This window comes from Oryctolagus cuniculus, chromosome 1 (genome assembly GCF_051225735.1).
Source record: "Oryctolagus cuniculus isolate XC-2025 breed Fujian yellow rabbit chromosome 1, ASM5122573v1, whole genome shotgun sequence".
NCBI lineage: Eukaryota > Metazoa > Chordata > Mammalia > Lagomorpha > Leporidae > Oryctolagus > Oryctolagus cuniculus.
In genome coordinates this window covers 3491464-3503847 of record NC_142867.1, presented here as the reverse complement: position 1 = coordinate 3503847, position 12384 = coordinate 3491464, and the positions used below count along the sequence as shown (strand labels likewise).

Here is a 12384-nt window from a genome sequence, read left to right as displayed (position 1 = left end):
TGGTCCACGTCCCAGATGCCCACAGTGGCCAGGGCTCGGCTGGGGCTGGAGCCAGGGGTCAGGAACGCAGCGCAGGTTTCCTGTGCGGACGGCAGAAACCCAGTCACTGGCGCCGTCATTGTGTCTCCAGGGTCTGCGTCAGCAGGGCCGGAGTCCGAGCCAGGCAGTCTGACGTGGGCTGCACCGTCTTGACCACCGGAGTGGACCTCTGCCTCCCACACAGGCTGTGGTGGAGGTGGAGTGAGCGAATCCACACACAGTGCACATGACGGTGTGTGGGGTGGGCGTCTGACCTGGGGGTTACCAGCTACACTGCCCACGTCGGGTGCCTGCTCGGTGCCCAGCGGTGGTCCCCAGGTCCAGATTTCTGCTAACGCCCGCTTGGAGGCAGCAGCCACACTCAGGTGGCTGGGTCCCTGTCCCGCAGCGGGAGACCCGAATCAAGTTCCGGCTTCCGGCTTCCACTTGCACCTGGCCCGGGGCCATTGTGGGCTTATGGGGAGTGGACCAGGGAGCCAGGACCACACCTGGCGTTCAGGAGCAGGGGTCTAGGCATCCCATATGGGCAACTCCCTCTGTCTCTCCGTCTCTTTCTCTCTCCCTCTCCCCCTATCTGCCTCGCAAATAAATAAATACATAAAAGATTTTTGGAAAATAGAGAATTTAAAGGATGAACTTACTAGTACAGAAAACAATTTCCGAGCTATCCACTGAAAATAATAATATTTCCACAGGCACCAGGCTGGCCCGTGTGAGGGCTCTCTGCAGGCTAGCTTTTCTTTTTCTCTTTATTTTTTTAAAGATTTATTGATTTGAAAGGCAGAGTTACAGAGAGAGAGCGTGATCTTCTATCAGCTGGTTCACTTCCCCAGATGGCCACAGTGGCTGGGGCTGTGCCAGCCCGAAGCCAGGAGCCAGGAGCTTCTTTGAGGTCTCCCACGCGGGTGCAGGGGCCCAAGGACTTGGACCACCCTCTGCTTCCCCAGGTGCATTAGCAGGGAGCTGGATTGGAAGTGGAGCAGCCGGGTCTCGAACCGGGGCCCACATGGGATGCCGGCACTGCGGATGGTGGTTTTACCTGCTGTGCCACAGTACCAGTCCCCAGGTTTCCTTTTTTAAAAAACATTACAAATTTATTTGAAAAGCTGAGAGATAGAGACAGGCAGACAGAGAGCACCCCTCTGCTGGTTCACTCCCCAGATACGCACAACAGCCCAGCTGGGCCGGGCTGAAGCCAGGAGCTAGAAACTTGCGCCAGGCTCCCACGTTAGTGTCGGGCTGGACCGCCTGCCCGGGACCTGCTGCCTCCCGCGATGGAGTTTGCAGGAAGAGCAGAGTTGGGACTTGAACCCAGGAACTGTGGTGGACTGACCACCGTGCCAGAGCCCGCCCCGCAGTGCTGACGGGTGTTGGCAGTGTTGGAGTGGAACATATTCTAAGAATTTACAAAGTTTATTTGAGGGGCCAGTGCTGTGGCTTAGCGGGTGAAGCTGCCGCCTGCAGTGCCGGCATCCCATATGGGCACTGGTTCGAGTCCTGGCTGCTCCACTTCCCATCCAGCTCTCTGCTGTGGCCTGGGAAAGCAGTGCAAGATGGCCCAAGTCCTTGGGGCCCTACGTCCATGTGGGAGGCCCGGAAGAAGCTTTGGATTGGCTCAGCTCTGGCTGCTATGGCCATTTGGGGAAGTGAACCAGCAAATGGACGATCTCTCTCTCTGCCTCTCTGTAACTCTTTCAAATAAATAAATACATTTTTTTTTTAAAGTTTATTTGAAAGAGAGAGAGAGACAGAGACCTCTGGTCTGCTGGCTCACTTCTCAAATGCCCACAGCAGGCAGGGCTGGGCCAGGCGGAAGCCAGCTGCCTGGAGCTCCATCCGGGTCTCCCACATGGGTGGCAGGGGCCCAGGTGCCGGGGCCATGGTCTGCTGCTTTCCCAGGTGCGTTAGCAGGGAGCTGGATTAGAAGTGGAGCGGCCGGGACTTGACCTGGTGCTCATGAGATGCCAGCAGCGGCGTGGCCTGCTGCGGCACAGCACCGGCCCGGGGGACACAGGTGCTGGTGCCTGAGCCATCGCTGGCTGCCTGCCAGGCACCCATCTGCAGGGGGCTGCACCGGAAGCAGAGCTGAGCCGTGAGCCCAGGCCAGCAGCGTCTCGCGCTCCGCCAGGTGTCCTGTGTCACTTTCCTGTCACTGCTGTGACCAGTGGCCACAGACGCAGCGGCTTCCAGCCACCTGAGGCGTGGCCTCTTGGCTCTGGAGGTCACATGTTGGAGTCGGGTGTCAGCGAGGCTCACGGCCCGCAAGCGCCCAGAGACATCTCCTTGCTCCGCCTGCCCCGCACGCCGCCGCGTCTGTCAGCTCCCGGCCCTTTGCTCCATCTTCAGAGCCTGCAGCGTGGCATCTTGCGGTCCCTTGTTGTGTGGGGCCCACCTCTTCCCATGCGTCAGCCAGGCCCTGCAGGGCCCACCCCGTGTCAGGTCCCCGCCCCTCCCATGCGTCAGCCAGGCCCCGCCCACCTGTCCTGCAGTGTGTGACCATGCAGGGCCCACCCGTGTCAGGTCCTCGCCCCTCCCATGCGTCAGCCAGGCCCTGCAGGGCCCACCCGTGTCAGGTCCTCGCCCCTCCCATGAGCCAGCCAGGCCCTGCAGGGCCCACCCGTGTCAGGTCCTCGCCCCTACCATGAGCCAGCCAGGCCCTGCAGGGCCCACCTCCGTGTCCAGGTCCTCGCCCCTCCCATGCGTCAGCCAGGCCCCGCCCACCTGTCCTGCAGTGTGTGACCATGCAGGGCCCACCCTGTGTCAGGGTCCTCACCCTTCCCATGTATCAGCCAGGCCCCGCCTGTCCTGCAGTGTGTGACCATGCAGGGCCCACCCCGTGTCCGGGTCCTCGCCCCTCCCATGCGTGAGCCAGGCCCCACCTGTCCTGCAGTGTGTGACCATGCAGGGCCCACCCCGTGTCAGGGTCCTCACCCCCTCCCATGCGTCAGCCAGGCCCCACCTGTCCTGCAGTGTGTGACCATGCAGGGCCCACCCGTGTCAGGGTCCTCACCCCCTCCCATGCGTCAGCCAGGCCCTGCCTGTCGCGTGAGGCTGGTCATCGCCAGGCGCGGTGTCTCGGGGCCCAGAGTTCAGGGTTGGAACCGGCCGCACTGGGCCCGAGGCTGAGGGCGGCTTGTCACACTCAGCTGCAGGGTCTCGTGTGGACCCTGGAGCTCAGGCCCTCGTTTCCCCCGGCACAGGGCCGCACTGGCGGGGCTGTCGCGGAGCCTGATGGAGCGGCTGGCCGAGGAGCACGGCGAGAACGTGATGCGGGTGCTGACGGTGCAGTACCGCATGCACCAGGCCATCATGCGCTGGGCCTCGGAGGCCATGTACCACGGGCAGCTCACGGCCCACCCCTCCGTGGCGGGGCACCTCCTGCAGTGAGTGACACGGCCCTGGCTCCCACCTGCCCCCTGCCCTGGCTCCCACCTGCCCCCTGCCCTGGCTCCCACCTGCCCCCCTGCCCTGGCTCCCACCTGCCCCCCCCTTCCCTGACTCCCACCTGCCCCCCTGCTCTGGCTCCCACCTGCCCCCCTGCCCTGGCTCCCACCTGCCCCCCCTTCCCTGGCTCCCACCTGTCCCTCCCCTGCCCTGACTCCCACCTGCCCCCTGCCCTGACTCCCACCTGCCCCCCTGCCCTGGCTCCCACCTGCCCCCTGCCCTGGCTCCCACCTGCCCCCCTGCCCTGACTCCTACCTGCCCCCCCTGCCCTGGCTCCCACCTGTCCCTCCCTGCCCTGACTCCCACCTGCCCCCCTGCTCTGGCTCCCACCTGCCCCCCCTGCCCTGGCTCCCACCTGCCCCCCCTTCCCTGGCTCCCACCTGCCCCCCCTTCCCTGGCTCCCACCTGCCCCCTGCCCTGGCTCCCACCTGCCCCCCCCTTCCCTGACTCCCACCTGCCCCCCTGCTCTGGCTCCCACCTGCCCCCCTGCCCTGGCTCCCACCTGCCCCCCCTTCCCTGGCTCCCACCTGCCCCCCCTTCCCTGGCTCCCACCTGCCCCCCTGCCCTGGCTCCCACCTGCCCCCTGCCCTGGCTCCCACCTGCCCCCCCTTCCCTGGCTCCCACCTGCCCCTCCTGCCCTGGCTCCCACCTGCCCCCTGCCCTGACTTCCACCTGCCCCCTGCCCTGACTCCCACCTGCCCCCTGCCCTGGCTCCCACCTGCCCCTCCTGCCCTGGCTCCCACCTGCCCCCCCTTCCCTGGCTCCCACCTGCCCCTCCTGCCCTGGCTCCCACCTGCCCCCCTGCCCTGGCTCCCACCTGCCCCCTGCCCTGACTCCCACCTGCCCCCCCCTTCCCTGACTCCCACCTGCCCCCCTGCCCTGGCTCCCACCTGCCCCTCCTTGCCCTGCCTGGCCCACCTGGCCCTGCCTTGCCCTGACTGGCCCACCGCTGACCCTGGTGTCCCTGCTGGGCCCTGTGTTCTCCACGTGCAGGCCCACGTTTTCCTAGGGGGAGGGGCTGGCTCTATCGCTGCCCCCAGCCACCACTCACATGCTCGGTGTCCACCTGTGTGCCAGGGACCTCCCGGGTGTGGCCGCCACCGAGGAGACAGGCATCCCCTTGCTGCTGGTGGACACCGCCGGCTGTGGGCTGTTTGAGCTGGATGAGGGCAACCAGTCCAAGGGGAACCCTGGTGAGTACCTCTGTGGACACGGCGGCCCCATCTGTCAGCTGACCAGCCTGACCGGGGGCCGAGGGGGCGGAGGCTGTGGGAGCGAGGTCCCGGGAACCTGGCCCTCCGGAGGTGAGGCAGCCTCGATGCCCCCTGGGGCAGACAGCTGTGACGCCAGGACGGCCGTGGGTCCCAGGCAGCGGGGCGTGCTCTCCACCTGGGCACGAGGCCCAGCGTCCCCAGGTTCCACAGCCAGGGCTGATCAGTGGGGCGCACGGCCGTTAGTTCACGGGAGGGTGTGGGTGTGTGTGGTTCCAGTAGCTGGTGCCCTGGGTTCTTGTCTCCTGAGCCTGGCACGGCTCCCACTCAGCTGATGGGCGCCATAGCCTTCCAGGCGGGCAGGTGTGCCTCCGCGCCCACACCCACCCACCCTCCTCCCTCAGGTGAAGTCCGCCTCGTCAGTTTGCACATCCAGGCTCTGGTGGATGCTGGGGTCCAAGCAAGTGACATTGCCGTCATCACGCCCTACAACCTGCAGGTGCGCGTGGGCCCTTGTCCCCCTGCGCGCAGCCTGGGGCTCAGCCAGCCATGCGCTGAGGAGGCCACAGTGAGCGGGGCCAGGCGGGGTTGGCCTCCTGTGCCCAGAGCAGGGTCGGTCGGTCTCGCTGCCTGTCCGTCTGCCTGCCTGTTACCTGGTGAGGGGCAGATACCTGACATGCCTGCCTGTTACCTGGCGACCATGGGTCACGTGTGGCAGGCTTACCTGTTACCTGGTGACCATGGGTCACGTGTGGCAGGCTTACCTGTTACCTGGCGACCATGGGTCACATGTGGCAGGCTTACCTGTTACCTGGCGGCCATGGGTCACGTGTGGCAGGCCTGCCTGTTACCTGGCGACCATGGGTCACGTGTGGCAGGCTTACCTGTTACCTGGTGACCATGGGTCACGTGTGGCAGGCTTACCTGTTACCTGGCGACCATGGGTCACATGTGGCAGGCTTACCTGTTACCTGGCGGCCATGGGTCACGTGTGGCAGGCCTACCTGTTACCTGGCGACCATGGGTCACATGTGGCAGGCTTACCTGTTACCTGGTGACCATGGGTCACGTGTGGCAGGCCTGCCTGTTACCTGGCGACCATGGGTCACATGTGGCAGGCTTACCTGTTATGACCATGGGTCACGTGTGGCAGGCCTGCCTGTTACCTGGTGACCATGGGTCACGTGTGGCAGGCCTGCCTGTTACCTGGCGACCATGGGTCACGTGTGGCAGGCCTACCTGTTACCTGGCGACCATGGGTCACGTGTGGCAGGCCTGCCTGTTACCTGGTGGTGTCTTGTGACATGCTTGCAGGTTACACAGTGATAAGACCATCTGTGATGTGGCTCATGTGTCAGCTAATAATGGGGGTCATGTGACATGCTTACATGTTCCTGTGACAGGGCTCATGTGTGACACCTACCTGTTACCTAGTGACGGGGGCTCACATGTGACGTGCTTACTGTTACCTGGGACAAGGCAGTCACGTGACATGCTGGTGTGTTACCTGGTGATGGGGGTCACGTGTGACGTGTGTAATGTTACCTGTGACAGGGCTCATGTGACACGTCTCCATGTTTCCTTGTCTTCTCTCCCACGCCTGTGAGAAGGGCCGCGTGGGAGCCGTCCTGGGCCCTGGCTGCGTGAGTGTGGGGCCTCTGCTGAGCAGCAGGAAGCAGGATCCTTTTTTTTTTTAATATTTTATTTGTTTATTTGAAAGGCAGAGTTACAGAGGGGCAGAGGCAGACACAGAGAGTCCTCCGTCCGCCGGTTCACTCCCCGATTGGCCGCAGTGGCCGGAGCTGGGCCAGTCCAAAGCCAGGAGCCTCGAGCTTCTTCCGGGTCTCTCCCATGCAGGTGCAGGGCCCGAGGACTCGGGCCATCCTCCACTGCTTTCCCAGGCCACAGCGGAGAGCTGGATGGGAAGTGGAGCAGCCGGGACTCGAACCAGCGCCCGTGTGGGATGCTGGCGCTTCAGGCGGAGGCTTAGCCCACCACGTCACAGCACCGGGCAGGGCCCAGAGGGCAGGGCCGTAAAGTTGCCTGGCGAGGCGGGATGTGACGAGGCCACGCCTTGCCTCGTGTTTCAGGTGGACCTGCTGAGACAGAGCCTTGCCCGTAGGCACCCCGAGCTGGAAATCAAATCCGTCGACGGCTTCCAGGGACGAGAGAAGGAGGCAGTGATCCTGTCCTTTGTCCGGTCCAACAGGAAAGGTGGGGCGGAGCGGACCTGCTGGCGCTCAGGCTGTCGGGTCTGCCAGGTGCCACGCCTGCCCCGTCCTCGGGGGCTCGGGTTGGGTGCAGGAGACCAAGGCACACGGCCTGGCGAGGGCTGTGACGGGGCCTGCTCGGGTCCACGGGGCCTGCTCAGGGGTCTGTGGGGTCTGCTCAGGGGGTCCACGTGCCTGCTCAGGGGGTCTGCCAGGGCCTTCTCAGGGATCCGCGGGGCCTGCTCAGGGGTCCATGGTGTCTGCTCAGGGGGTCCGCGGGGTCTGCTCAGGGGGTCCACAGGGCATGCTCAGGGGTCCGCGGGGCCTGCTCAGGGGTCCGCGGGGCCTGCTCAGGGGTCCATGGTGTCTGCTCAGGGGGTCCACAGGGCATGCTCAGGGGTCCGTGGGGCCTGCTCAGGGGGTCCGCGGGGTCTGCTCAGGGGGTCCACAGGGCATGCTCAGGGGTCCGTGGGGCCTGCTCAGGGGGTCCGCGGGGCCTGCTCAGGGGGTCCACAGGGCATGCTCAGGGGTCCGCGGGGCCTGCTCAGGGGGTCCACAGAGCATGCTCAGGGGTCCACATGCCTGCTCAGGGGTCCGCGGGGCCTGCTCAGGGGGTCCATGGGGCCTGGGGCAGGGCCACCTGAGTGGGTGCTGGGGAGTGGACCTCACCTGCTGAGGGGAGAAGGCTGTACAGCAGAGGGAACGGAGTCTGGAGGCGGAGAGGCAGGGGCTGGGAGCGCAGGGTGGGCTGGCAGCAGCCCGGAGCCCCTGAGGCCGGGCCTGGCTTTCAGCCGCGAGCCTGGTGGTTCTGCGGCCACGGCCCTCGCTCTGGCCTGGGCAGCCTTCACCGTAGGAGGCGGAAGGGGGGCTCAGCTCCGGCGGGACAGCTGCCTGCAAGTGGTCCCTGGGCCCCCGTCAGGACGCTGTCGCCCCGGCCGGGCTTCTGGATACGAGCGGCAGTCTGAGAGCTGCCAGCACCCGTGGGAGCGTGGCGGAGCCACAAATGGCGTGCAGTGGGCGTGGCTGTCTGAGGGCCGCGGGAGGGCTCCTGCGAGAGCGAGGGGTCTCTTGGCCGCGGATCCGCCCCTCACTGCGGCCTCTCATCAGGGGAAGTTGGCTTTCTGGCCGAGGACCGGCGGATCAACGTTGCCGTGACCCGCGCCCGGCGCCACGTGGCAGTCGTGTGCGATTCCCGCACCGTCAGCAACCACGCTTTCTTGAAGACCCTGGTGGATTATTTCACAGAGCACGGAGAAGTGCGCACCGCCTTCGAGTACCTTGACGACATCGTCCCCGAAAACTACGGCCAAGCCGTCGAGAAGCCGCGGGGCCCCGGCGTGGCCGCCCAGAAGCCCGCTGGGAGCCGGCGGCAGGAGGGCGCCCAGGAGGCTACAGCGGCGGCCAGGCAGCCCCCCAGGCAGCCGGGCGGGAAGCCGGCGGGGTCCGGAGCCCCCTTGCAAGCCAGCCCCAGCGGAGGCGGCCCCGCGGGCGCCGGGGGCGGAGGCAGCGCGCAGCACCTCAGGGCCCTCCTCACCGAGTTTGTGGCCAGCGAGGAGACGCGGCTGGAGTTTCCCGCGTCCCTGAACGCCCACGACAGGCTGCGGGTGCACCAGATAGCCGAGGAGCTGGGGCTGAGGCACAGCAGCGCGGGGGAGGGGAAGGCCAGGTACATCACAGTGAGCAAGAGGACCCCGCCCTCCCGGCCACCCACAGCGCCATCAGACAGCTCGGCCCCCGTACCTGCCGCGGCCCCCGTACCCGCTGCGCCCCCGGGCCCCGCGCAGGAGGAGCAGCCCCCCGGGGAGCAGCCCCCCGGGGAGCAGCCCCCCAAGGAGCCGCATGGCCAGGGCCAGCCAGACCTGAAGGCGCTCCACCTGGAGAGACTGCAGAGGGCGAAGGGGGAGCCCGGGCCGCAGACCGAGAGGGGGCAGCCGGCCGGGGGCGCCGGGCCGCAGAGCCTCCCCGGCAAGAAGAAGAAGAAAGACGCGAAAGGTGAGTGGTGGCGGCCGCCGCGTGCAGTGACGGTGCCCCTCCCCGCGCCGCGCTGGCCTCCCCGGGCCGCCGTCCCCCTCAGCACAGGGCTGGTGCAGGCCTGGCACAGAGGAAGCGCCCGGGCCTGGGTGGCGGGCAGAGGGCCTGGAGGAGGGGACATTGGCTGGGCTCCCCCGGCTCCTGGGCTGGGGGTGGCTGGTGTTCGTGCTCAGCCTGGGCAAAGCGCTCGGGCCCCCGGGGGCTCAGGCGCCCCAGCCTGTTGCACACGCAGCCGTGTTGTGTCAGGAGGGGCTCTGCCTGGGCTGCAGCGTGCGTGCTGCCCCCGCCCCTCCGGGAGTCCACCCAGCGGAGAGCGGCTGGGCGTTTCTGGGTTCTTCGCTCCTGAAGAGCCCGGGGAGTCGCAGGGGCCCCGCAGCTGGGCAGACCCCGTTTGCACACGCAGTGAAGGTGGCGGGGGGCGGCTCCGGGCCTGGCGTGCTGCGGCTTGACTGCGTGGCACCGGCCCTTCTCCAGGACGTCCGGCCAGAGACCCGCCCCCGGAGGAGGACTTCGACGCTCTGGTCTCGGCGGCCGTGAAGGCCGACAACACCTGCAGCTTCGCCAGGTGCACAGCCAGCGTCGCCGCCCTGGGCCAGCTCTGCCAGCTCTGCAGCCGCCGCTACTGCCTCAGCCACCACCTGCCTGAGGTTTGCTGCCGCCCTCCCTGTGCAGGCGGGGCCGGGGCGGGGCGGGGCGGGGCCGGGGGCGGACGGAGTCAGCTCCGCATGAGCTCGGGTGGCTTCGCAGGCAGGGCAGGTGACATCGGGCGTGACTGGTTCCAGCAGTTGGCACACGTCAGTAAAATGCGCCATCCGCTGTCACAGCCGCTCGGCGGAGTGCCGGGCTGTTGTCTGCGTGGCGGGGAGTGGGGCCTGCAGTCCGCGCTCGGAGCTGGTAGCAGCCGTCTGCCCGTGCTCATTCCTGGAGCCTGTGTGCTAAGTACCCTCCCGGCTGCGTGTGGAGCTAGGGCCGGAGCAGAACTGGTCTCTGTCCTGGGGGTGCTGCAGTGGTCACGCTGAGACCTAAGGGGTGAATCGGCTGGGGAGCCTGCGTGTGCAAAGGCCCTGGGGTGCAGCCGGGCACTGGGGAGTGGAGGCCAGGCCAGGCCGCCTGGAGGAGTCAGGCGTGGGGTGTATTGGGGGGTGTGAGCACACTGGCCACGGCCTGTGGGGGGCATTTCCTGGCCACGTCCTCTGTGGGCTGTAGCCTCCAGCCCTCCGCCCCGACCCGGGAGCCTGCAGCGTCGGGGAGGAGGACGGAGCTGGGGCTCCCGTGGTCCCCACACTCTTGGGTAGCACAGCTGCCACCTGAGCCACCACTGACTCTCATGTCCTCCCCAGGTCCACGGCTGCGGCGAGAAGGCCCGCGCGCACGCGCGGCAGAGAATCAGCCGGGAGGGCGTGCTGTATGCCGGCAGTGGGACCAAGGACAGGTCCCTGGACCCGGCCAGGAGGGCACAGCTGCAGAGGAAGCTGGGTAAGAAGCTGGGCGAGCTCAGCAGCCAGAGGACGAGCAAGAAGAAGGAGCGGGGGACGTGAGCGGCCACGTCCACACGGCCAGTGCCACGCCGTCCCCTCCCCCGGCCTGCTGCCTGGCGTGGAGCGGCCGTGGGAGACGCTGGGCCTCTGCGGAGTGGCAGGAGTGTGGCAGGCACGCGGGGGCAGCAGGTGGCTCTCCCTGGCTCCCGCACGGGCCCGCCTCCCGGGGCCCCCTTCACTGCGGCCCAGCCCAGATCCCAGTGCGGGGCTGGGGCTGAGGAAGGCCCTGTTCCCGTGGACGTGTGCCAGCCTCAGACTGTGCCTCCGGCCGGCCAGCTTCCGGCCGTGGGGGAGGACCCGCCCCCGCTCCGCCCTGGTGCCCGCCGTGCCTCTCGGGCTGGGGCTCCCTCCCAGTGCCCTCTGCGCTTCGCCAGCTGTGTGGTGATGTGTTCAGCCTCAGGGTTTGGTGTCACAGGGACGTACACTCCAGAACCAAATAAAGTCAGCTGCACCGTGCGGTCTGGGCTGGCCTCTGTCCATTTCCGGTTGCCGGCGGCGGCAGTGGTGCGCAGGGCGTCTCAGGAGCGTGGCGAGGGGGAGGTTCCGGTCCTGCAGGCAGGTGGGAGGGAAAATGGCCTCTGCTGAATTGCCTGCCGACTCGGGGGAAGAGCCACGCGGCAGAGAGCCTGGTGTAGACGGAGAGGCCGCCCGGGCCCCATCCCCCAAGTCCTGAACTAGTAAAATGCCATCCTAACCGCCCTCCCTCCCCCCTCCCTTCTGCTTTCTCTTTTTTAATATTTGAGAGGTAGAGTTAACACAGAGAGGGAGAGAATCTTCGAACCACTGGTTCACTCCCCAAATGGCCGCAACGGCCGGAGCTGAGCTGTTCCGAAGCCAGGAGCTTCCTCCGGGTCCCCCATGAGGGTGCAGGGGCCCAAGCACCTGAGCCATCTTCCACTGCTTTCCCAGGCGCATGAGCAGGGAGCTGGCTGGGAAGTGGAGCAGCTGGGACTCGACTGGTTGCGGTGTTCTGATAGGGCCGCTGGTGTCAGGCAGCAGCGTAACCGTCGCACCGCAGTGCCGGCCCTAAGCCGTCTTTCTGTAGCTGAAGCCTGCCTCGAGTCTGTGTCACTTGTTGCCGAAGGCTCTTTGGTGTCCCTGTGTCTCCGGCACGGCCAGCGTGGAGTCAGGCCGCCTGTGCCCTCAGCAGGATGGGGGTCCCGCACGGTCCCTTCACCCGGGCCCCCCTCCAGGAAGAGCCCAGAGTGGAGGGCAGAGCGTGACCGTGCGCTGACACCGCCGTGGCTCCAGTGAGTCTGTGCAGTGCGCGTGGCTGCCCCCTTGGTTGCCGTGCCAAGGCAGGGACGCGCGTGCGGGCGAGGGCGAGGGGCTTCTGTGCCCACCCCCCCACGGTGGCCGAGGCCTGGCTACAGTGTCCGAGTGGCAGGGTGCAGCACGAGGGTCTCCATTTCTCACCCCAGAGAGGACTTGCTGGGGAAAGTTGGTAAATGCCCTCGCGCTGGGCCTGGCCCGGGCGTCCGACCAAGGGCAGGGCAGGCGCTGAGCGTCGCGGCTCAGACGCCCGGCCCCAGGCCGGAGGGCCTGGGGTCAGTGCCCCGCGGTCCCGCTGGCTCCAGCTTCCTGCCGCCGCATTCCCTGCGACACAGCAGTGATGGCTCTCGGGGTGCAGCTTCTGCCGCCCACGCTGGGCGTCGGGTGTGGCTCCCAGTGCCTGGCTCCAGCCTGGCCCAGCCCCGGCCATCACGGGTGTTCAGTGGCCCAGTGGATGGCACCATCTCTGTGTCTCTACCTCTCTGTCTCTCAAGGAAACAAATACTTTTTGAAAAGAAGAGGGGGAAAGCCCTCTGAGCCCGTTGTCCCCCCAGCCAGCGAGGTGACCTGCTGACAGGCCCGACCCTGGACCCTCTTGTAGAAGGGGCACCGGGGCTGGGGACCCCTTCCCTGGAGAGC

The 12384-nt window shown here is 67.0% G+C and overlaps 1 protein-coding gene across 2 annotated transcripts in view; it reads left to right on the top strand.

Moving 5' to 3' along the window:
* The window catches only part of IGHMBP2 (immunoglobulin mu DNA binding protein 2), a 33884-nt gene extending 22955 nt beyond the window's left edge, over positions 1-10929 (top strand). For both annotated transcript variants that reach the window (XM_089307384.1, XM_051827841.3), the window contains 7 exons: positions 3240-3422; positions 4561-4676; positions 5099-5193; positions 6785-6908; positions 8012-8896; positions 9410-9582; positions 10276-10929. In XM_089307384.1, the coding sequence (XP_089163510.1) occupies positions 3240-3422; positions 4561-4676; positions 5099-5193; positions 6785-6908; positions 8012-8896; positions 9410-9582; positions 10276-10473 (1774 nt within the window). In that variant the 3' untranslated portion in view covers positions 10474-10929. The remainder of the gene's footprint in view (positions 1-3239; positions 3423-4560; positions 4677-5098; positions 5194-6784; positions 6909-8011; positions 8897-9409; positions 9583-10275) is intronic.
* Positions 10930-12384: the final 1455 nt, after the last annotated feature.